The sequence below is a fragment of the Ahaetulla prasina genome, chromosome 11 (genome assembly GCF_028640845.1).
Source record: "Ahaetulla prasina isolate Xishuangbanna chromosome 11, ASM2864084v1, whole genome shotgun sequence".
In the NCBI taxonomy this organism is placed as follows: domain Eukaryota; kingdom Metazoa; phylum Chordata; class Lepidosauria; order Squamata; family Colubridae; genus Ahaetulla; species Ahaetulla prasina.
Window position 1 is genome coordinate 24,258,391 of NC_080549.1, and position 24,512 is coordinate 24,282,902.

Sequence of the window (24,512 nt, forward strand, 5' to 3'; positions counted from 1 at the left end):
GTGCAGAGAGAAAAAAGGGGGAAATGAAAAGACATATAAAGAAAAAAAAGATATACGAAGAAATGGCTTCTTCCTTCATCCAGACAAGCACAAAGCAATTTCAGTAGCTTATCACCTTCGCTCACATTTATGCCAAAAATCTCTTCATCCCAGGTTTTCAGTTGCTTTCAGTGGGGGGAAAATGTAGGAAACTAACATCAGCCTTGGCACATTTTAAAAAGAATTTACAGCTGTGTTTTTGGAACCTACGCAAGACTTTCTTATAAATAAAATGCTGGGTGGGGTGACATGATAGTAGGGTTCCAAAATGTTCCAAAATTTGAAGGGCTTCCACAAAGATGAGGGGGTCAGCCTATTCTCCAAAGCACCAGAAGACAGGACAAGAAACAATGGATGGAAAGGAGAGAAGCAACCTAGAACTAAGAAGATATTTAGATATTTCCTAACAGTGAAAACAATTAACCAATGGAATTCCTTGCCTCTGGAAGTTCTGGGTGCTCCATCACTGGAGGCTTTTAAGAAGAGACTGGACAGACATTTGTCTGAAATGGTTATAGGGTCTCCTGCTTGAGTTGGACTGGAAGACCTCAAAGGTCCCCTGTTATTCTGTTAAGTTTGATGCTTCATTTGAAGGAGGTAGGCCAGGAAGACATCATCCCAGGGAGATAGAACAGGTAGTTTGCTCTCAGGTTAAATATCTACCCTCTAACCTTCCTAGAAACAACCAAGGCTCCTCATCATGATCACCATGCCAAGAAAGCATCCTAAACATGGTCTCCATTTAAGAGAGACTACACTGGTGTAGTTTTTCCCTTCTATTGCCGCAACTTCTGGCTTTTTGCCTATTCCCAACCCAACATGTAAATAATATGTGATGGCAGGTGACATGATGCCTGGTACCGTAACAGCATACATGCAGACTGGGGTTCAAGATTAATTGGATTACTCTTAGCCAGGTGATGAAACTTCCAGAGCATCTGTATTGAAACTGATCCTGAGTCCATTTATGACTCTGAAGCCTCTAGCTTTGAATTTCTGACATAATGAAACAGCATTGCCATGGACCCTTGTCAGAGATGTCCTGTACACGCCAGCCTCAAGAAGAATGAAGTACTTTGTTGATTTGGCCACCAGGGATGACTGTGGGTAGGGCTTCTCTAGAAAGCACACAAGAACTCTCTCTGCCCAAAGCACATGAGTGTGGGCTCAGCTAATAGACCTGAGCAGGTTCTGCATGCACAAGATCCAAGTTTGGTTTCTGGCATGCCAGAGATTAGATCAATGTTTCTCAGCTGGGCAACTTGAAGGCATGTGGACTTCAACTCCCAGAATTGGCTGGCTGTGGAATTCTGGGTGTTGAAGTCCACACGTCTTCAAGCTGCCAAGGTTGAGAAACACTAGATTAGATGCTATAAATATGTTCAGCTAATCAGAGTTATTCTCTCATTTCCAACATACTCCATTAACATACAGAGAGATTCAGTAAACCGAGTGAAGCTGGAATATATATCCTCTTGTTTCTTAATGAGTGAAAGGGATTCAATGTTAGAAAGATTAACAAGTTGAATCAATTCATGGCAAATCACAGAATCATAGGACTGGAAGAGATCTTGGAGGTTTTCTAGTCTAAACCCTGCCCAAGGCAGGAGACCTTGTAAAGAAATCTAGCTTAGCATGGAAGCATCCCATACAATGAGTGATAGATGATCAGTCAAAGGTATGTATCCTTTCTGTTCATATGGATGAATTTCTAGTAGTCTAAATACCTTAACATTTAAGTATTTAAAGAAATCAGAAAGGAATTTTGTTAAGGATGAGGAGCAAAAACCTTGCCAACATAAACATTTTTTTTTCAGTGACAAAGTTTGAGCCATCTGGCATCAACTAATGACATTTACAGTTCTCTCTACAGATACTTTATGAATAAATACACCATTTAGCATATTAATTGCTTGGAATAGTAGGTTTTAAAATATATTGTGGATTTTTGTCTAACTAGATGAGGTGTGAACCAATTTCTTTCATCACTGCAAAATCTTATTGTTAGTTACATTTTGTTGTGAAGCTTCTTTTGTTTCACAATGCAAAACTTCTAGATGTTAGCACAACTTTTGGCCAGTCATCTGGTCATCCTTGTCCAATATCCAAAAACTAAGAGGCTGCCACAAAGAAGAGGGAGTCAAGCTATTCTCCAAAGCACCAGAAGGCAGGACAAGAAGCAATGGATGGAAAATAATCAAGGAGAGAAACAACCTAGAAATAAGGAGAAATTTTCTGACAGTCAGAATAATTAATCAGTGGAACGCTTTGCCTTCAGAGGTTATGGAGCTTTTAAGAGTCTGGATAGCCATTTGTCTGGAATGGCATAGGGTTTCCTGACTGAGCAGAGTGTTGGACTAGAAAACCCCCAAGTTCTCTTTCAACTCTGTTACTCTGTTATCCTTTTATGTATGATCCAAATTACTTTGAGCATCCAACTTTCTTTCCAAGAGCATCAGGAATAGCCACTATTCTCTATTTAGTACTAATTTCAAGGGTCCTTTCCACATTTTTTTCCATGCTTTGGAATCATCCCACATGGAAGTACACGCTGAAAAATGTCATCCTATAACTTGCCAAATATATGAATTGTTTGAGAAATGTTTCCAAAGAAAATATAGTAGTACTCAACAGCCGTTGTCTCTAGCTCTTTCCTGGAAGTCATTGGTATGAACAATCCTTATTGTGAGAAACTGAGCTATTGTTGGATTATGTTGCCAGAATTATTAAATGTTAATATTTTAAATCCAAGAATAGGTGTATAATTGGTGCACTGCTCAGCCTGAATTCAGCCTGCTTTTGGTCTAATTTCAAAGGCCATTTTTTTTATTTCTTTTTGTCACAACAGTATATACAAACAATTATCAAAAATAAAACAACATATCTTGAAGAAATATATATATATAAGTAAAAAATATGCATCAACTATATTAATTTGATATAATGAAGGGAACAATAGGACAGGAACGGTAGGCACTTTTGTGCTCTTATGCACGCCCCTTATAAGTCAGTAATAATTATGCACGCCCCTTATAAGTAAGCAATTTTCTCTACAAATGAAAAAAGGAACAATTTGTTCAAGCTTCCTGCAGAAGGAAAGAGAAAGACAAGGAGAAACATCTAAAGAGAAAAAGAGAGACAGAGCTAAAGAAACATGCCAGAAACCAAGGAAGTAAAACAGAATAACAAAGCTGGAAAGTACCTTGGGAGTCTTTTAGTATAGGAAACCCTGTACCATTCCAGACAAATGGCTGTCCAGTTTCTTCTTTAAAGCCTCCAGTGATGGAGCACTCACAACTTCTGAAGGCAAGCCATTCCACTGGTTAATTGTTCTCACTGTTAGGAAGTTTATCCTAATTCTAAGTGGCTTCTCTCCTTGATTAGTCTCCATCTATTGTCTTGCTTTCTGTTGCTTTGGAGAATAGGTTTACCTCTTTTTCTTTGTGGCAACTCTTTGGATATTGGAAAACTGCTATCATGTCACCCCTAGTCCTTCTTTTTACTAGGCTAGAAATATCCAATTCCTGCAATCACTCTTCATATGCTTTCATTTTGAAATGGGCTCTTTCCTTTGCTTAATTAAGTTCCACTATTATGGCCATATCTTGCTAATGGAATACCCAACTTCCGTTCTTGAGTCTGCAATTAGCCTTTCAAAGCCTTGGATGGAACCCCGAAGTTCTTCTGGACGGCAGTACTGAACTGTAAACTTGAATGGAGAAGAAAGAAAATTAATTATGTCAATGGAATACAATGAAGGAGATTTAATTCAAGAGTAAATGAAGAGAAGCCAAACTGTAGTGTAAACCGTTATGTGACTGTATTAGCAATAATGAATAAAAATTCCAGCAAAGAATGAAGTTGGTGTCCCTTTCGGCCAAGATCGAATCTTATTCCACCTTGTGAATGGTTGCTCGTTCTGATCTCCTGGATTGATCTAGGCTGTCCTGGAGATCATCCTGATCTTCAAGACAGCCTCTAAAACCAAGTCTCTCTTTTGGTCTAAATGTTTTGAGTCTCTCCATCCATCCAGATTATTTCCAATTGTATGTAGACCTCTAGAGGACAAAAAGGTTTTAGCTTTTAGAACTTCCATTGTTGATGAATGGTCAACATTCTACTGTGCTATCCTAGCAGGAAATTGGGAGCAGAAAAGGTTTTCTAAAACAGCTCAATGTCTCCTTGCAGATAAGAACCTTTGAGAAGATCAAGGCAGGAAATTGTGCCTTATCTGATGAGAAATAATACACAGAGACCCTAAAAGAGATCAGGGCGTACTTTGTTTTTTCCCATGGCGGTGTTTGCTTCCCTTTCAAACATAAACAGGATTCAACTCTTCCCATTGCTGATATCCTGTGGTGTAAAGATGCTTGTGTCTGCTTTCTCAAGCAGAGTGTGCAACGACCAATGAGTGCAAGGCTCTGATGTCGGAACTGAAGATCCTGATCCACATTGGACATCATCTAAATGTGGTCAACCTACTGGGGGCTTGTACCAAGCCTGGAGGTGAGTGTTAGTGATTCCTTGGTTCTGTAACTTGAGACAAAACCCTAAACTTTCATATTATTTTTTACTTATTTTTATTTCTATCCTGCCTTTATTATTTTTACAAATAACTCAAAGCAATGAACATATCCAAAGCCCTTCCTCCAACAATTGTCCCCACAACTGCGAGGTGAGTTGGGCTTAGAATGAGAATCAGTATAGAGCTGGGAGGGACCTTGGGGATCTTCTAGTCCAGCCCCCTGCTCAAGCAGGAGATCCTATACCATTTCAGACAAGTGCCTGTCCAGTCTCTTCTTAAAAACCTGCAAAGATGAAGCACCTACAACATCTGAAAGCAAGCTGTTCCACTTATTCATTGTCCTCACTGTTAGGAAGTTTCTCCTTTAATTCCAGATTGCTTCTCTCCTTGATTCGTTTCCAACTATTGTTTCTTGCCCTACCCTCTGGTGCTTTGGAAAATAAGTTGACCCCCTCTTTTTTATGGCAGCCTCTCAAATACTGGAAGACTGTTATCTTGTCCCCCCTAGTCCTTCTTTTCTTTACACTAGCCAAACCCAAATCATGCAACTGTTCTTCATCACCCAGCCAACTTCAGTGACTAACGCAGGACCAAGAAATCAGTCCACAAATCTGTACTGAAAAGAGGATTCTCCCTATATGTGATGAATTAAACCACATTAAGGTGGAGTGTGACCACCTCCAGCTATACCAGAAAGGTTTCTTGCATGTAATTCAGGGCAAGGAAGCAATGTACTGCCATCCAATTGTTCTGGATCACACTCCCACAGCAAATTAAAATTCCCTAAGATATATAAAGTACAAGCTGGCCTATCTATGCAAAAGTCAAAAGCCTGAATAATTTTTTCTGATGGATCTTTCTTAATAGCACTTGGATTTATATACCACTCCATAGTGCTTTACGCCCTCTCTAAGTGATTTACAGAATCAGCATCTTTCCCCCAACAATCTGGGTCCATATTTTACTGACCTTGGAAGGATGGAAGGCTGAGTCAACACTGAGCCAGTCAGGATTGAACTCCTGGCAGTAGGCAGAGTTTGCTTGCAATACTGCATTCTAACTACTGCACCACCATGGCTCATATATATATCACAAATTCACAAATTCCTGTGTGAATATATATACCTTGAGATAGATAGATAGATAGATAGATAGATAGATAGATAGATAGATAGATAGATAGATAGATAGATAGATAGATAGATAGATAGATCTGGATTCACACAGGTTTTTGCCCAGTTCACACAGATGGGCTTCTGCATTTTCTGTACTGGAAAGCAAAACTGTATCTAGGATTAAAATAATTCATTCAGGATCCCCTCAAAGAAGCTGAAGTTGAAAGATTTAGAAGAACTAAGTAACTGCATATATTTTAAGGCAAGCCTATTTTCCCTGCTGCACACACATAAACACACACATACCAACCTTTCTGTCAGAGAAGCTCAAGCAGAACACAACACCATAAAAATGCAGCCCCCGCTGTTTATAAAGCATTCATAAAGTATTTATGAGGCCCATTGTACCTGAATGAATGTATCTCACAATGCAGCCAAGACCCAGCTGAGTAAGTACTGCTGCAGAGAAAGAGGCATAGGACAATTGCATTCTATACCGCAGATTCTTTTAATCTCAATTTCATTAAATAAAATAGAAACTTTCACAAACAGACTGAACTGGGATCCCCACAGTTAGACTAGAACTAGAAAATCCCGATGTGATTTTCCTGTTGAAAATGATAGAATTCAGGCAACTGTGGCAGCAAGTGACATGATGGTGGTGGAAATAAGCAGGAGAATTGTCCTAAGTTGGAGGGCTGACTTGCTTTTCCAACAGTGTTTTTTTTCTCAGGAGGGGGAGTTCCTCTAATTTATCAAGAAAAGGAGTCATGGAATACAAGTATACTATATGCATAGCTATAATTGATTCCTTTGTCCTGTGCAAAACTGGTACCTCTATTAGAGCAGAAAGGTAGGGTATAGAACAGGGGTCTGCATACTTGGCTCTTTTAAGGCTTGTGGACTTCAACTCCCAGAGTTCCTCAGCCAACTTTGCTGGCTGAGGAACTCTGGGAGTTGAAGTCCACAAGTCTTAAAAGAGCCAAATATGCAGACCCCTGGTATAGAACATAGAATCATAGGACTGGAATGGGCTTTGGAGATCTACTAGCCCAGTGGTTCCCAACCATTTTTTGGCCATGCCCCACCTAAGCATCTCTAAAATCCTGATGCCCGTCCCCCACCCACCCACCCCGTGACATATAATTCTTACTATTCAAAAAGTGAACTCCTACCCATGTGGAGGAAGCCTAAAAGGCCATTAACTTGGTTTAAACAAGGTTCCAATTGCCCCCATTAAAAATCAAATTCCCCCCCCCCCGTGGGCCGTGGGCCCCATATTGGGAACCACTGTTCTAGCCCAACCCCCTGCTCAAGCAGGAGACACTATAACATTCCACACAACTGTTGTCCAGTCTCTTCCTAAAGACCTCCAGTGACGGAGCACCCACAACTTCTGGTGGCAAGCTGTTCCACTGATTAATTGTTCTCACTGTCAGAAAATTTCTCCTTAGTTCTAGTTGGATCTCTCTTTAATGATCTTCTACCCATTGCTTCTTGTCCTGCCCTCAGGTACTTTGGAGCAGGGGTCTCCAACCTTGGCAACTTTAAGACTTGTGGACTTCAATTCCCAGAATTCCTCAGCCAGCAAAGCTGGCTGAGGAATTCTGGGAGTTGAAGTCCACAAGTCTTAAAGTTACCAAGGTTGGAGACCCCTGCTTTGGAGAATACATCAATCCCCTTCTTTGACAGTACTGGAAAACATCATGTCAGCCCTAATCTTTCTCTTTCATCATATGGTTTAGCCTCCAGAACCCTGTTCATCTTTATTGCTCTTCTCTGCACACCAAGACACGATCAGATATAGAACCAAGATACTTTATTTTGAGAAACCTGAGCTGAACCTCGGGGGGGCGGGGGGCAAAGGGGGATGGGCGGAGTGTGTTTCCAAAATCTTTGTTTTCTCCTTCTTCTTGCCATCACAAACAAGAATCCTCAGGGCATTCCCAAAACCTCTGCAGGAAGTGATGATATTGGTCTCACCGGTGAGTTTCACTCAGAAGATTTAGAATGAAGGAAAATTACTTTAATTTTTTTTTCTTTATTTGCATTTATATCCCGCCCTTCTCCGAAGACTCAGGGCAGCTTACATTGTGTTAAGCAATAGTCTTCATTCATTTGTATATTGTATACAAAGTCAACTTTTATTGCCCCCAACAATCTGGGTCCTCATTTTACCTACCTTATAAAGGATGGAAGGCTGAGTCAACCTTGGGCCTGGTGGGACTTGAACTTGCAGTAATTGCAAGCAGCTGTGTTAATAACAGACTGCATTAGTCTGTTGAGCCACCAGAGGCCCTTAATGTCCATGCAAAACAATTAGAAAAACAGGGAAAGAAAGAAAGCAGTAGCTACCATGGATTTTGATTGGCCAAAATAGGAGAAAGTGAGCACGGAAGATTAGTATTAAATGCAGTTCTACTAAAATCACAACATCAGGAAACAATTGGCACTGAGTTTTATATAAGTTGCATTCAAAAAGCAAAATAGGGTAAATGCAAGGGAGGAAATAGAGTAAACCAAAGAAATAAGAATCAAAATATGAACTAGTTAAGGTAAGCAGGGTTTTTTCCATGCCTTGGGCTGCCCTTGGCTTATGCAATGCAAGAAGCATTCTGCAATAGTCAATAGGAAAGGAACATAAACTAGATTCGATGGTTATGTGGAAATGATTCTCTGGGCATGCATTTAATCATTTTCCTTCCTATCACATTTTAAATTCCAATTGGGCCACAGACGTCGCAGGTTCAGGGTTCCTGTGCAGCCTTGGGACTCAGGCTGGACACCTCGGATGTCCATGATAATGGACAACTTGCTAATGGCAAAAAAAAATAATCACATGATTTAAAGAAGTTGCGTTTTTTTCTCCTATAAGAAGAAAACCAAGAAGAAAATTTTGTGACATGTGGGCAAACAGATGGGCTGTTCGCAATATTCCAATATATGAGGGGCTGCCACAAAGAAGAGGGGGTCAACCTATCTTCCAAAGCATCAGAAGGCAGGACAAGATGGAAACTAATCAAGGAGAGAAGCAACCTAGAACTAAGGAGATATTTCCTAATAGGGGGAATAATTATTCAGTGGAATGACTTGCCTTCAGAAGTTATGTATGTATCATCACTGGAGGCTTTTAAGAAGAGACTGGACAACCATTTGTCTCAAATTGTATAGGGTCTCCTGATTGAGCAGTGGGTTGGATTAGAAGACCTCAAAAGTCCCTTCCAGCTTTATTATGATTGATCCATTCCCATACAACTACAGCATGACTCCTGATCCCCCTTTGAAATATTGATTGGATATGGATAAGATAAGATAGAAAAAAAACAATTTGCTGGGATTTGGGCACTTTACGAATTTAGTAAATAAATAGTTAACTCTGCAGTTGAACTTGATCATTTTGAAGAAATGGACATGACCATGTTACTTTGTTGGCAACCATATAGATAGGATTTGCCATCAACCTCTATTAGGATTGGACCTCCTAATCTAAGCTACCTAGGAGGTTTTCCTGGTAGGATTTCCTGGCTGCTACCTACTGTCATTTCTTTAACTTTCATATAGTTAATGATAGCTATAATTTGAGGATTGAATTTGGTATAGAGCTTAAGGCATCGGGCTACAAACCAGGGGACTATGCATTTTTTTCCTGTCTTAGATACAAAGCCAGTTGGGTGACATTACTCCTGTCACTTTCTCTCAATCCTAAGAAGGAGTCATTTAGCAAGCCACCTCTGAAAACTTGGCAAGAAAACTTCAGGATCTAGTCCAAGACTAGGAATCCAGACTGACTTGAAAACACCCAAAAAGGACATTTAAGTCTTAGTGATAGCACAGGGATGGGAAGATTCTCACCCCTGGTGACCCCATTCTAGAAAGTCTTTTTACTATTAGAATAGAGGTGACCCACCACTTTGCTTGCTTTCTGTAAAGAAAAGAAAACCGTTCCTCAAAAAGGGTTTGGGGGCAGATGGTAAACCTGAGTTGCCTTTGTAACTCTACTTGCATTTGATTTGCTTTGATTTATTATGTAAACCACCCTGAGTCATGATGTTCCAAGGCAGTACAGAAATAAATAAATGAAAGAAGGAATACATGTTAGCTTTGATCTTGGCATCACTAAGGGGGTTATTGGATCTCGGCTGACCACTGTTGCAGAAGCAAGTTCTTGTCAATAGGAGAGAGGAGAGGGGAGGGGAGGGGAGGGGAGGGGAGGGAAGAAGAGAAGAGAAGAGAAGAGAAGAGAAGAGAAGAGAAGAGAAGAGAAGAGAAGAGAAGAGAAGAGGATTATATTTATATCTCAGTTGCTTCCCCAGAGCTCAGCATGCTCCTCTCCCACTTCCATCCATTTTACCTTCACCATGTTCTTACATAAATTAAGTTGTGAGAAGTGACTAGCTCAAAGTCAGATTGAGTTTTAACTAAGTTGCCCAAATCCAACATTAAGAGCCAAGATGGACAACATTTTTAACACTGTGACAAGTCAAGAACATTAAAAATGGAACTAAAATGAAAACAAGAATAGATTAAATTCACTTGATATCATTCTTTACATAATTAATGAATTGCTCTTCCATCCCAAAAAAGCAAACAACTTGACAACAGCTGAAGGTTGGTGCTGGATTCAAGATGTTTGGGAGCAGATTTCATTTTTGGCAATGCATCTGAGGGAGGAGGGTCAGCATCATCACACTTTCATCCTTGGAGCTTGGTTGTTTTCTTGCAGATGTTTCATTGCCCTAACTAGATAATATCATCAGTGCTAGTAAGGAATGGGATTTGCACTGATGATACTACCTAATTTGGGAAATGAAAAGTCCAGAAAAAAATAACTTTGCTCAGAAAGCACCAAAGCTCTCACAATTCTTCTCCTTCTCCTTTTCCTTCTCTCTTGTTCTGTCCCCCCTCGCCTCCGTCCGAGCGATGGCTTAATTAGCCGGCATTATAAGCTCTGGCAGGAAACTAGTGAGCGTCTGCCAAATGTCTATGTTATCTCCCTCGACGCCGATGAGTCACCCAGGAACAAACAGTACTTCAGCTCTTAGTTAAGCAGTTAATTTGCCTGCTACGAAGAGGCACAGCAGCCCTCGCTGCCTTTATATCCTGTGGGGTGTGGCTCCATGACTCAGCACTTCCTAGGCCTGCCCCACCACTGCTTCTGTTGTTCCCGCCTCTCCTGCCTACAAAACCTAGGGTCCAGCCAGGCCTGATTGCCATCAGCTGGGTCTGGAGGCATGGCCTGGGGGGGGGGAGAGTCAGGGGACGGAGGCCTCGTTATCTCCTCCACCTGGCCTGCCTCTGGCTCCTGGAGCTGAGCCAGGGAAGCCGCTGCTCCAGAGGTAAGTCCTGACGGCCCTTCCCCCTCACTTTCCAAGTCACTTTCTGACAGGAGGCCCGGCTCGGGGGGCACAGACACAACACCTCTTTCTCCTCCATTCTGCAAGCTCCACTCCCTTCTAGCACTGATGATGTTCCCTAGCTTGGGGAATGAAAGCCCTGCAAGAAACAGTCAAGCTCAGAGAGCACCCAAGAATCCCTCATTTCAACCCAGAGCTATAAAAATTCACCGTTGTGCCATTGCAATGCAAGGATCAATCCTTCTGAATGTGCGTTGTGATGTTGCAGGTGTGCCCCAAAGAGGCAGAGCTTGTTCTTTTTGACCATTTCATTGACCACCTCATTTCAAGAACCCGTGATCGTTAACCCGTGCATCTTTCTACATAACATTCCATTGTGTTGGTTCTTCAGATTTACTTCAGCATGGTTTGATGTGGGAAAGCCAGCAACCAAGTCAGTAATGGCTGAAGCTAAATAGCTCTCATATCTGGGCCAAGCTCTGACGTTAGTCTCTTGATTAATGGAAATGGTGATGCCTTTGATGGCAACTAATGGTGCTAATTAATCAGATAACTGCTGTTTGTGGGGCAAGGAGGCATGTTCAGAAGGCTGGAGAGACATACTGTAAGACCTTTGATCGCTAACAGGGATAGCAGGGAGGGGTGTAACATCTGCACAAACACCCATCAACGAGTAAAAGCTGGTGTCTGTCCCATTAAACAGAAAATATGGCCAGTAGCCAGTGTTCGTTTCTCACTTCCTGGCCCCAGTTTTCTGACCCTGGATTCATTCTTCTTTTATCCATTGCCCATTTTCTTCTGTGTTTGCAAGAGAGATGTTTACTTGCTTTTGCTTATTCCTACAATGTTCCCATGTGTTATCATTTCATAAACTTTGTTTTGATCCTGTCTGCAGGTCCTCTGATGGTCATTGTAGAATATTGCAAGTATGGAAATCTCTCTAATTACCTGCGGGGGAAACGAGGTGATTTCATTATATGCAAGGTAAGATGTGTGCCCCAGTTTGTTGATCCTTTAAAAACTTCAGACAGAAAAAGGGTTCATTTCTGGTCCAAGTGAGGCTTGGGTTTGAGTAAATTTATTGATTTGTAAAAGCTATTGGCCACCCATCTTATCTCAAGATTACTCTGGGCATCTTACAATCGTAAAAGATAAAAACTACAGGTAGTCCTCAACTTACAACGGTTCATTAGTGACTATTCGAAGTTACAGTGGCACTAAAAAAAGTGACTAATGACCATTTTTCACACTTATGACCATTGCAGCTTCCCCATGGCCACATGATTTACATTCAGATGCTTGACAAGTGACTCACATTTATAATGGTCACAGTGTCCCAGAGTCATGTGATCCCCTTTTCTGACCTTCTGACCAGCAAAGTCAATGGGGAAACTAGATTCACTTAACGGCCGTGTTACTAATTTAAGAACTGCAGTGATTCACTTAACAAATGTGGTGATAAAATGGGGCAAAACTCACTTAACTAATTTCTCACTTAACAAGATAAATTTGGGGCTCAATTGTGGTGTAACTTGAGGACTACCTGTATATGAACTAAAAACATAAATAAGTTAATGCAAAAGTCAAACCCTACAGTACAATTAACAGATGTGCAGAGCAGAAGCAGGATGGGGGGAGGTGGCAACCGATGTTAATCAATCAATATGTAGGAGATGACCAGGCTAAACCCGAGGGAGGAGTCAAATGCTTCATCAGTCTTGAGTCCCTTCTCAGCCACAAGAGATCTTAGTCCAGCTCACCTTGAATTCCTTTGACTCTTATCTACTGCCAATTTTCTTGGACTGTTAGTAGTTCAGATTCTTGTTGAGAGCTTAAGCTTGCAATAAATGTTTATACCCATTTGAACTTATCTCCTGATTTCCCTGCCACTTGACACAACCACTTCCATTGTGATGCTTCCCCATTGAGGCCCCAAGCCAACTGGCAGAGCCAGGTCTTTAGGGTCTTATGCAAAGTTATGAGGGTCAGCGTCAACCTCACACTGGGGAGTGCAAGATGTTCTGTAGGGGAGGCACAAAGGGACAGACACATCCATGAACACCAACTGACAGCCAGAAGACATGACGAAAATTCCTTAATTTCACAACATATAAACAGATTTAACCATAGTTTCAGTTGGGAAAATGTGACCATCCTAGACCAGGCCAAGTCCCAAAATGCCAGGGAATTTCTGGAAGCCTGTCACTCTGACAAATCAGACACCAGTAGACACATAGACATTAACAACATCTATAGACTATGCACTATAGTCTATAGTCTATAGACTATAGACTATAAACTAGGGGCCATGGGTGGCTCAGGCTGTAAGATAGCCTGTTATTAAAAACACAGCTGCTTGCAATTACTGCAGGCTCGAGTCCCACCAGGCCCAAGGTTGACTCAGCCTTCCATCCTTTATAAGGTAGGTAAAATGAGGACCCAGATTGTTGGGGGGGCAATAAGTTGACTTTGTAAATATACAAATAGAATGAGACTATTGCCTTACACAATGTAAGCCGCCCTGAGTCTTCGGAGAAGGGCGGGATATAAATGTAAATTTTAAAAAAAATAAACAATCAACCAGCCCAAAAGAGAACAAAAAGACTCCAGCACCTCTCCACCAGTAATCGGTATTCAGATGAGCATAGATTAACTTCAGACCAACCATCAAGTAAGCAACACCCCAGTCAAGAAACTGCCAAAGAGCCATCAGTAAACAGCCCAACCAAAGAATCTCTAAGACCGTCCCCACCCACACAGACAGGCAAGAAACCAGAATATAAACAGACAGCAAACAGCACTCCTGACTAGCACTGAAGATGTTACCTAGTTAGGGTAATGGAACGTAATGGAAGAAAACAAGCAAGCTCAGAGAGCACCCAGGAGCCCACAAAGGGAGACAAGGTCCTTCTCCTGATGGGCCTCCTCTGCCAACACAGGTGGGGCAGGTTAATCAAGTAGCTTAGACCCATGCTACGAAGGGCTTCAATACCTTGAATTGCACCCAGAAGCATACTGGCAACCAATGCATCTTGCAGAAAAGTGGTGTTACAGGGGCCAAATCTAACCATGTATGTCATTTCTTAGACTTTTACTCAAAATGGAAAATTTTGAGTAAAAATTTTTTTGCACTCATGCCTAATTAAGTTGTAGCTAACAAACAAAAACATTCCTATCAACTAAAATGGATAGTGTAGTTTGAAGACAGGGTAATGTGTGCTAGCTTAATTTATGAGCAATAAGCAAACCACGATTCACTTAAACAGAGGTAGTATGTTACCCATAAACAGCCTCTCTCTTTTGTAAACCCAAGTCTCCTCTTTAGCATGTTGTTTGAATCTGGCCAAAGAGAAATAACTGGCTTGTTTAAGTGGTCTTTTTCTTCCCTAGCCACCAGAAAATTCAGACTGCTCAGAGAAAGGATTGAAGGACTCGATCAGTGACTTAACAGAGCTAATTAAGAGGCGTCTTGAAAGCGTGGCCAGCACAGGTAGCTCTGCTAGCTCTGGGTTCATTGAAGACAAGAGTTACACAGATTCTGATTCAGAAGAAGAAGGTCAGTGAACATCTACAGCCATTGAACATAGAATAAGAGAGTTGGAAGGATCTTGCTGGAGCAGGAGATCCTATACCAGTGATGGCTAATCTTTTCTGGATCGAGTGCCCAAAGCGCATGTGTATGTGTGCGAATGCATGTGCACCTGAACTCCCACCCCACACATATGCCCCATCCCATGCACGTGCTTCCCCTATGTGCCCTGCCATCCCACGCATGTGTGCACAGCCCCCCTACATGCACTCTAGTCTTCATGCATGCACACACACACGCGCCATGCACACACTCCACCCCATACATGCGCGGCAGAGACCCAAAGACCATCTGGCTGGTGGGAGGCGTGCGTGCATGCTCAGCAGAGCTGAACTGAACTCCGTCGCCTTCGACAAGACCTAAGTTTAACTCACAGAATCATCTATTGTAATGTCCTTCCTGTTAAAGACTACTTCAGCTTTAATTGCAATAATACTAGGGCAACTAATAGATTTAAACTTAATGTTAACCGCTTTAATCTAGATTGCAGAAAATATGACTTCTGTAACAGTGCTTGGAATACTTTACCTGACTCTGTGGTCTCTTCTCATAATCCTAAAATCTTCAACCAAAAACTGTCTACTATTGACCTCACCCCATTCCTAAGGGGACCATAAGGGGCGTGCATAAGCGCACAAATGTGCCTACCGTTCCTGTCCTATTGTTTTTCTTTTCTCCTTCCTATATATGTTTATATGTGTATATATTATATAATCTTTTTGTATGACGTTGTGACAAAATAAATTAAAAAAAATAAAAAAATAAAAAAATAAAAAAATAAAAAAATAAAAAAATAAACTGGGGTGACGGCTCACGTGCCATCAGAGAGGGCACTGCGTGACACCTCTAAGACGTGTGCCATAGGTTTGCCATCACAGCCCTAAACAATTTCAGATAAATGGCTGTGCAGTCTCTTCTTAAAAGCTCCAGGGATGGGGCACCTACAACTTCTGGAGGCAAGCCGTTCCACGGATTAATTGTTCTCATCATTAGGAAACTTCTCCTTAGTTCTAAGTTGCTTCTCTCCTTGATTAGTTTCCGTCCATTGTTTCTTGTCTTGCCTTCTGGTGCTTTGGAAAACAGGTTGACCACCTCTTCTTTGTGGAAGCCCCTGAGATATTGGAAGACTGCTACCATGTCTCCCCTAGTCCTTCTTTTCATTAGATTAGCCATATCCAATTCTTGTAACTGTTGTTCATATGTTTTAGCCTCCAGCCCCCTAATCATCTTTGTTGCTCTTCTCTGTACTCTTTCCCTTTCCAGAAAGTTTGCCCACTTTCTGGTCTCTTTGGATTTCCAGTTTTGGAGATCTGTCCCCTTCTAGTCTACACCAGGATTACTCCATCTGCAAATGTGTGAGGAGTTTTGGGAAAATTAAAAACCTCCACTTCCTCTTAACAATGTTCTTAGCAAAGACGGGCCATCTGATTTTGTAGCTTTCGATCTTGCTACATTAGCCTGTTTGTGGACACATGCAGTCATAGGGCTGGAAGGAACCTCAGCACAGAACTCCGGCCGTCTTATGTAGGTGAGTCTTCACTGCAAAAATATCCCTTTGCACCTGGCTCAGATTATTCCTTGCTTTCTCCTAGACACGGAAGATCTTTACAAGCGACCTCTGACTTTGGAGGACCTGATTTGCTACAGCTTCCAGGTAGCTAAAGGAATGGAGTTCCTGGCCTCAAGAAAAGTAAGTCTTGTTGCAAGAGGTATCAAAAAATATGGCTGGGTTCACATAACAAGTTAAATTAGTCTTTCTTGAACATCACAAAATTCCAGATGTATGGATCTCAATTCTCAGAATTCCAAGCAACAGGAATGCTGACTAGGAAATCCAGGACAGTGAAGTCCATACATCTTGAAAGATGCCAAGTTGCGAAACACTGTACCAGCCTAAATTAAAATGGGCTGCGACTTCATCTCAGTCATTACATATTCATTTATTGGGATATTACATATCAATCCAGCCAATCATCATCCAGAACCATTTTGGGCATGATCCTGATTTTCCTCTTGTTATTTCCAGTGCTTTATCATCACGAGTAATTTTTTTTAATGCCATCCAACATTTCAACAAAGCAGCCGTAGAACTGCTTCAGTTCTATTATTTAGATTCAGACAAGAACTAATAAGTATTGGGGAAACGTATCTGTATAATCATCAACTGGATGTAATGGAATGAGATTCAGAAGTTGTGATAACAATTTAATGAGCAAAATACAATCCTGTTTTATATGGAGGTAGCAAAGGAGCCCTTGAAAGTATTCATTGCTTGGAAAGGTTTTTGAGATTCATGGGGGGTCAGAAATCAAGCAAGTGCTAAAAATTACACAAAAAATAACACCCAAACGTAGGTAGGCTTGTTCCTAACTAACTTGTTCCACAGTATCCAAGCAACCCATTAAGAGTCAAGGTGTTCCACAACGATTAAACCTGGACTGTTTCATATATACAGTACATGATATTCCACAAATCCATAGTCAAAATTTTCCTAATGGTCCCCTTTAAGTTCTCTAAGATGTCATAAGACACCAGAGAACTTTAAACTGCAGAAACACACAGGGACATCCAGGCTAAAAGGTCAAGATGATGTCCACAAGTGTGGGATCCCAGTATATGCCGTTTCACCGGTGGCACCGGTGGAAAATGACCAGGGCTCCCGTTGAACAGTCAAAGATACCCTCTTCAGGTTTTTCAGCCCAGCATCCCACACAGAAAATCTCCTTGGTAACAGATGAAAGTCATTTTTCCCTCCTGATTTCCTTGTGTTTCTGTTTTCATTCCAGTGCATCCATAGAGATTTGGCAGCCAGGAACATTCTTCTTTCTCAAAACAACGTGGTAAAGATTTGTGATTTTGGATTGGCCAGAGATATATACAAAGATCCTGATTATGTGCGGAAGGGAGACGTAAGTATGGAGCTGGGTGCTATAAGATGCTTTTCCCAGTTGCATCCTTTGTGTGGTGGAATGTGGTCTGGGTTCCCAGGAAGGAGGAGCTGATTTCCATGGAGCAAAGAGGCAGAGGAATTTGGAAAGTTTGGTCAGCAGAAAGAGGGTCAAAATGGTTCCTCTGTAGCAGCCCCAGAGTATATTTGTAGCTATGCAGATAGTTGCTTTAGTCTGGCAAGATTATGTCTATAGGTGGAGAACAATAAGGGAAACTACTCAGAAATGTCGTTCTTGATTCTTGGGCCCTGATATCTGACCTCCTTTGACAGCATTAATCACAAATGTTATTCATCCCTGCTCCCCATCTTCCCCACCCCTTGTGATATTGAATAGGATACACATGCTTTGATCAATGTATTTAATATTCAATTAAAATTGGTAACACAGCTAGGTCTTCTTTTCTAACCATGAAATCTAAAATGGCATAATGTGCATCCCAGTATTGCAACAAAAGCTCCATCTTTTTTTTTTTACTTACATCACAAATGTCACAAGCAAGTACGGAAGGGGTTCAGTTTGCACTGTAACAGACCACAATGAACACTGGCCCAACCGTCCGTCTTGGATACACACAGCAACCTTGTACTTCTTTCCTTTCCCAGGCCAGGCTGCCCCTAAAATGGATGGCTCCAGAAGCAATTTTTGACAAAATCTACACAACTCAGAGTGACGTTTGGTCCTTCGGTGTGCTGCTTTGGGAAATATTTTCCCTAGGTAAGATTATTTTTCCTTGCTTGGATTTTAAATAGAATAAGTACTTGCACTTAACATCATAAAAGGCTATCAGAGTGGGACATTTGCTACTGGAAATTAACCAAACTAAACCAGGAATGAAGGCAAATATGCGTGTCCCAGGATCCAATCTGGGTCAGTCACAGGTTTAGTCTTCTGAGCTTTCAGACTGGTGCTGAAACCCATCCTCAGGGAACTTCTCTCTAGCAGAATACATGTGCTGTGAGCTATTCTAGGTGTGCGGTGCCTGGTTGTGTGTGGCTTTTTACTTGTTGATTGGGGTGTTGATGGCTGATTATTAAGTCATTGGCTCTTGTTTCCTTGTGCTGTCAAATCCTTGGCTCACAGAATAGCCCAAAGCAGACATTCTGGTGAGAAAGAGATTCCCTGAGGATGGGCTCCAGCATGAGTCTGAAAGCTCAGAAGGCTAAACCTCTGGTCCCAGTGACCGACCCTGATTGGATCCTAAACCACATTTATTTGAGGTGGTCCTTTTCTAGAAGAAAAGACTCTTTCCCTTAAAAGAGCAACAAAATCTGTGTTGCAGCCAATCTGCTGTCAACAGCCTGTTGCATTCATTCCTGATTTGGAGCACTTGATGAGTGTGAACTGCTGTGGACATTCCAGCCGTTACAATTCCAATGTGGGATGCTGGACCAGCAACAGAGAAACCTAAGTGGAGTCCAGCCTCACCTATGGATCTAACTTGGGGTCAGGGGGAATCTTTTAACCAAACAATTGCTATTTATTTATCAAATGTATAAACCACTTCAGGCAAAGGGCCCTGATTACTGTACAGGGAACCATGGCAGCACAACCGATGCATAACAGTGCAATCAAAGACAATTAAACTAAGACACAGCCTTGCATTAACTATTAGTTCTGGCACCAAAAGTTTTGCAGCAATCAAATGTTAAGACTGTCTGGAACTGATTGGTAAAAACCTCAAAGGCTACAAGGGTGGGAATGGCTATGGAGGTAAAAGGTGGATGTATTCCTGGAAAAAGGATATAACTCGAATACAAGTAGTCCAAAGGTGCTTTTTCAAAAGGCAACTGGATTTTCTTTGTATTTGCTTAAAAACATTTAGGTTCTCATCCAAGAAGCTTCTTCAATTCTGACTGAATAGTGGAGAATGGAAGGAGAAACCATTCCACCATTCAGTCAGAACTGAAGAAGCTTCTTGGATGAGAAGTGAAACATTTTCAAAGAAAAAAAGCCAAGGAAGTCCAGTTACCCTTTGAAAAAGCACCTTTAGGACAACCATTTGTTTGTTTGTTTGTTTGTTTGTCAACAAGTACAAAGAAACAAGTATTAGTATAGACATAGACACATGAAAAAAATGGCACAAATAAATGGATATAAATAGGCAAAACTTAGCTATAAAACACATAGAATGATTACATATAATTGGGAACAGTAGGACAGGGATGGTAGGCACACTGGTGCGCTTATGCACGCCCCCTCAGGGACCTTTTAAGAAACATGTAAGGTCCACAGTAGACAGTTTAAGGTAAAAGGTATGGGGGTTAGAGAAACTAACAACAGGATCAGGTAGATTGTTCCAGACATTTACTACTCTATTGCAAAAGTCATATTTCCTACAATTAAGATTAGAGCGAGTTACATTGAGTTTGTATCTATTGATAGCCCTTGTGTTATTGCGGTTGAAGTTAAAGTAGTCATCTTGTGTAGATAATCTTGTGTACTAAGCTTAGATCAGAACGTAGACGGCATAATTCAAGGTTATCCAGGCCTAAAATTTCAAGCCTGGTGGTATAAGGAATTTTATTTCCAGCGGAAGATTTGACTACTCTTTTAGTAAAATATCTCTAGACTCTCTCTAATGTATTAATGTCTGAAATACAGTGTGGGTTCCAGGCAGGTGAGCAATATCCAAGGATAGGTCTGGCAAAGATTTTGTATGCCCTAGTTAGAAGTATACTGTAGCATTACCAGAAATAAAACTTCGTAAAATAAGGTTGACAACTCTTAATGCCTTTTTAGCAATGTTGTTACAGTGAACTCTGGGGCTTAGATCTTTTGAAATGAGTTTTTATTTTATTTATTGATTTTATTTATTGATTTAATTTATATACCGCCCTTCTCCTGAAGGACTCAGGGCAGTTTACAGCCAAATAAAAAACAGATTCCACAAAAATTAAAAAACATTTTAAAAAACTAATTCAATTAAGCTGAGAATAGACTGAAACTATACTAAAACCCATATTAAAACTACATTAAGCCAGCCCTGCTAAAGGTCTTTAGCTCGCGTCAAAAGGTCCGGAGGTCAGGGAGTTGACATATCCCCGTAGGCAGCTCATTCCAGAGGGCAGGAGCCCCCACAGAGAAGGCGCTCCCCCTGGGGGTCGCCAGTCGACATTGTTTGCTGACGGCACCCTGAGGAGACCCTCCCTATGGAAGCGCACGGGTCGATGGGAGGCTATTGGTAGCAGCAGGCGGTCCCGTAAATAACCCGGTCCTATGCCATGGAGCGCTTTAAAGGTGGTAACCAACACCTTGAATTGCACCCGGAAGACCACTGGAAGCCAGTGCAGCTTGCACAGGAGAGGTGTCACATGGGAGCCTCGAGATACTCCCTCTATTACCCGCGCAGCCGCCTTCTGGACCAGTTGGAGCCTCCGGGTGCTCTTCAAGGGGAGCACCATGTAGAGAGCGTTACAGTAGTCCAGGCAGGAAATGATGAGGGCGTGAGTGACCGTGCATAGGGAAACCCGGTCTAGGAAAGGACGCAACTGGCGTATCAGATGAACCTGATAAAAACCTCCCCTGGCGATGGCCGTCATGTGCTCTTCTAAGGACAGCCGTACATTCAGGAGGACGCCTAAATTGCAAACCTTCTCCACGGTACTCATAGGTAACTATGACCTGGATGACTGAAACTCTCCATAGATATCTAATACAGGTAGTCCTTGATTTACGACTGTTTGCTTTAACAACTCTTCAATGTTACAACCGATCTCCCTGGGAGTGCTTACAACCCCATTCCAAAGTTCTGAGGGCTGCCCCTCCTCTCCACAGTTATGAACACATTTTGGGTGCTTAGCAACCAGCTCGCATTTAGCCATAGCAATAGTAATAGCATTGGGACTTATATACTGCTTCATAGAGCTTTACAGCCAGCCCTCTCTAAGTCAGCCTCTTGCCCCCAACAACCTGGGTCCTCATTTCGGAAGGATGGAAGGCTGAGTCAACCTTGAGCCGGTCAGGATCGAACTCCTGGCAGTGGAAGGCAGAGTTAGCCTTCAATTGTGCATTCTAACCACTGCGCCATCACAGCTCATTTACGGCCATTTGCTGTGTCCTGTGGTCATATGACTGCATTTTACAATTTTTTGCCAGAAACTAGCATTTAATTCCAATTTCTAGTAAAGTCAATCCATAGAGAACAATTGGTTCACTTAATGACTGTCACAAGAAAGGTGATAAATTCAGATTGGTCATTTGGTTGACCTGCTTGACAACTGTCAGAACTTAAGACCATAAATGGGCAGTCTCCATTACAGTCATAACTTGAGGATTGCCCACAAATAACTGAAAATTAGTACAGCAATTGTAGGGAATTCCGCTGCCCTAGGACTAAACCCAGCATGGACATTTTTATCAATGTCTCCAAGAGACAAATTTCCTGTCAGCATCACACATAAGTTAGAAGTACACTATGTGAGAAAATGCAGCAGCCGCCCATCCTGTTGGCTGCATACTTTAGAAGGCATTTCCCAAATCTACCTTTTAAAATGAGATGGAAAATTTAGTAACATCCTGAGTACCTATTCCTGAGTTTTATGAACCAGCATTCTGGTCAAGGTCAAGAGTTGGCTGGCTAGGCTCTCAAATATTCACTCTTGATTCTTGGCTCAGGAATTCTGGGAGATGAAGTCCACAGGTTGTAAAGGGGGCATAGTTGTCCACCCTTTCCTAATTCATGGCTTCCCATGGATCTCAGCCCAAAAGATTTTTCTCTTACAGAAAGACAGAGGGAAGCAGGAGAGAGAATTCTGCATTATTCTGAATTATGCTAATTTTGTGGCGTCATCTTTCCTCCAACAATTTTCCCCAAAATCCTGACCCTCTGAAAAATGAAACACCAACAAGACCACATACTAGCTGATGCTCTCGTTATGGAAATATGGGAATTCAGGCCAAGCTCTGCATATTCTTTTGGAAGAATAGAGATCAAAGAAAGGGAGGGAGAAAACGTGCAAGCTATAGAACACTTGAAGTCGAGGTTTTTGTCACATTGGTGGGCAGTTTTAAGCAGCCAGACCCTCATGAAAGGAAAAAGTTTTCAGGATGATTTTTTTAAAAAAATGAAAACCATAACTGGTCATTTCTTGGTCACATTAGTGCCTGGAGGTTTTCTTAAATCAGTCTTTACAATTGTAGTTGTGGGACTACCTAATCTGAGCTGCAGGTCTCCAGTGCTGACATGATGGAAGAGTTCCAATATTTGAGGGGCTGCCACAAAGAAGATAGAAATAGACATCCATTGCTTTCCATCACTCAACTCCAGCAAAAAACTAAACACTCACACTCTATTTTCCAAAGCACCAAACGGCAAGACAAAGAAGAAATAATCAAGGAGAGAAGCAACCTGGAACTAAGGAGAAATTTCCTAACAGTGAGAACAATTAACCAGTGGAACAGAAGCTGCCTTCAGGAATCAGGAATGCTCCATCACTGGAGGCTTTCATGAAGAGACTGGACAACGATTTGTCTGGAATGTTATTGGGCTGTGATGGCGAACCTCTGGCACGCGTGCCAGAGGTGGTACAAGAGCCCTCTCTGTGGGTATGCGTGTCATCGCCAGCTACATGCTGGCCACCTGGTCTTTGGGTTTCTGGTGCTCCAGCATGCATGTGGTTTGCCCTATACCACGGGTCTGCAAACTTGGCTCTTTAAAGACTTGTGAACTTCAACTCCCAGAGCTCCTCAGCCAGCTTTCCACATGTCTTAAAAGAGCCAAGGTTGCAGACTCCTGCCCTATTCCATTCCAGACAAATGGCTGTCCAGTCTCTTCTTAAAAGCCTCCAGTGATAGAGCACCCACAACTTCTGGAGGGAAATCATTCTACTGGTTAGTTGTTCTCACTGTCAGGAAGTTTCTCCTTGGTTGGTTCTCTCCTTGAATAATTTCCATCCGTTGCTCCTTGTCCTGCCTTCAGGTGGTCACAGGCACCATCTTTTCCTTCCTGGCCCCTCCCTGCAGACCACCCTTATTTAGCATCTCCCAGAAGCAAGGTTGGGCAATTCATTGGAACAATTGATTACATGTGAGTCCTGTTCACAACCATTTGCAAATATCAAGCAAGTCAGAGCTATGGATTTAATTCTTCAACAGACTAGAAGCAACGAAGGCGGTCTATTCCAATTCCCCATCAAATGTATTCTCACAGACTGGAGGTGATAATCATCTGGAAGGGAGTTTGAGACACAAGTTTGAGCAGATTGGGGAAATAAATATGAAGCTGGGCTTCCTGCCTCCCTGCCGGTCACAGTCTAAAAATAGGGAAAAAACACAGGAAGGAAGGGGAAGGTAGTGGCAGGACAAACAACAGGAAAAGGACATGTGACGATGGTGGTAACCCAGGGACAGGTTTCAAAATCCATTGCTACGAGTTCACTTGTGGGCGCGTGCGCGTACACAGAAGCTTCTGTACATGCACAGAAGCGTCCAGGTGGGTGGGCGGAGCCTCCTGCCGCCGCTGGTTCGCCTAATCCAGGGCAAACCGGTAGCAATCCACCACTGCTAACCCAAGTTTGAGCTTTGTAGGTGACTTTGAATGGTCACTAAATGAATGTACAGGTAGTCCTCATCTTACAACCACAATTCAACCCAAAATTCCCATTACTAAGCAAGACAGTTAAGTGAGTTTTGCCCCTTTTCTCAACCTATCTTGCCACAGTTGTTAAGAGAATCAATGCAGTTATTAAGTTAGTAACATGGTGGTTAAGTGAATTGGACTTCCCCGTTGAATTTTCCCTGTCAGAGGGTCACAAAAGGGATCACATGACCCTGAGACACTGCCAATTGTCATAAATACATGCTAGTTGCCAAGAGTCTGAATTTTGAACATGTGAGCATGGCAAGGGCCATAAGTGTGAAAAACAGTCGTAAGTTACTTTATTCAGTGCCATTGTAACTTTGAATGGTTATGAAACAAATGGTCATAGGACAAGGACTACT

General features: G+C 41.9%; 1 protein-coding gene across 4 annotated transcripts in view; it reads left to right on the forward strand.

Moving 5' to 3' along the window:
- Positions 1 to 24,512, forward strand: part of LOC131205061 (vascular endothelial growth factor receptor kdr-like) — a 210,691-nt gene that overhangs the window by 155,211 nt on the left and 30,968 nt on the right. For 2 of the 4 annotated variants that reach the window (XM_058196910.1, XM_058196913.1), the window contains 6 exons: positions 4,429 to 4,545; positions 11,929 to 12,017; positions 14,424 to 14,589; positions 16,215 to 16,312; positions 17,409 to 17,531; positions 18,176 to 18,287. In XM_058196910.1, coding sequence (XP_058052893.1) covers positions 4,429 to 4,545; positions 11,929 to 12,017; positions 14,424 to 14,589; positions 16,215 to 16,312; positions 17,409 to 17,531; positions 18,176 to 18,287 — 705 coding nt within the window. The remainder of the gene's footprint in view (positions 1 to 4,428; positions 4,546 to 11,928; positions 12,018 to 14,423; positions 14,590 to 16,214; positions 16,313 to 17,408; positions 17,532 to 18,175; positions 18,288 to 24,512) is intronic. The other 2 variants (XM_058196911.1, XM_058196914.1) reach the window with 1 other exon arrangement.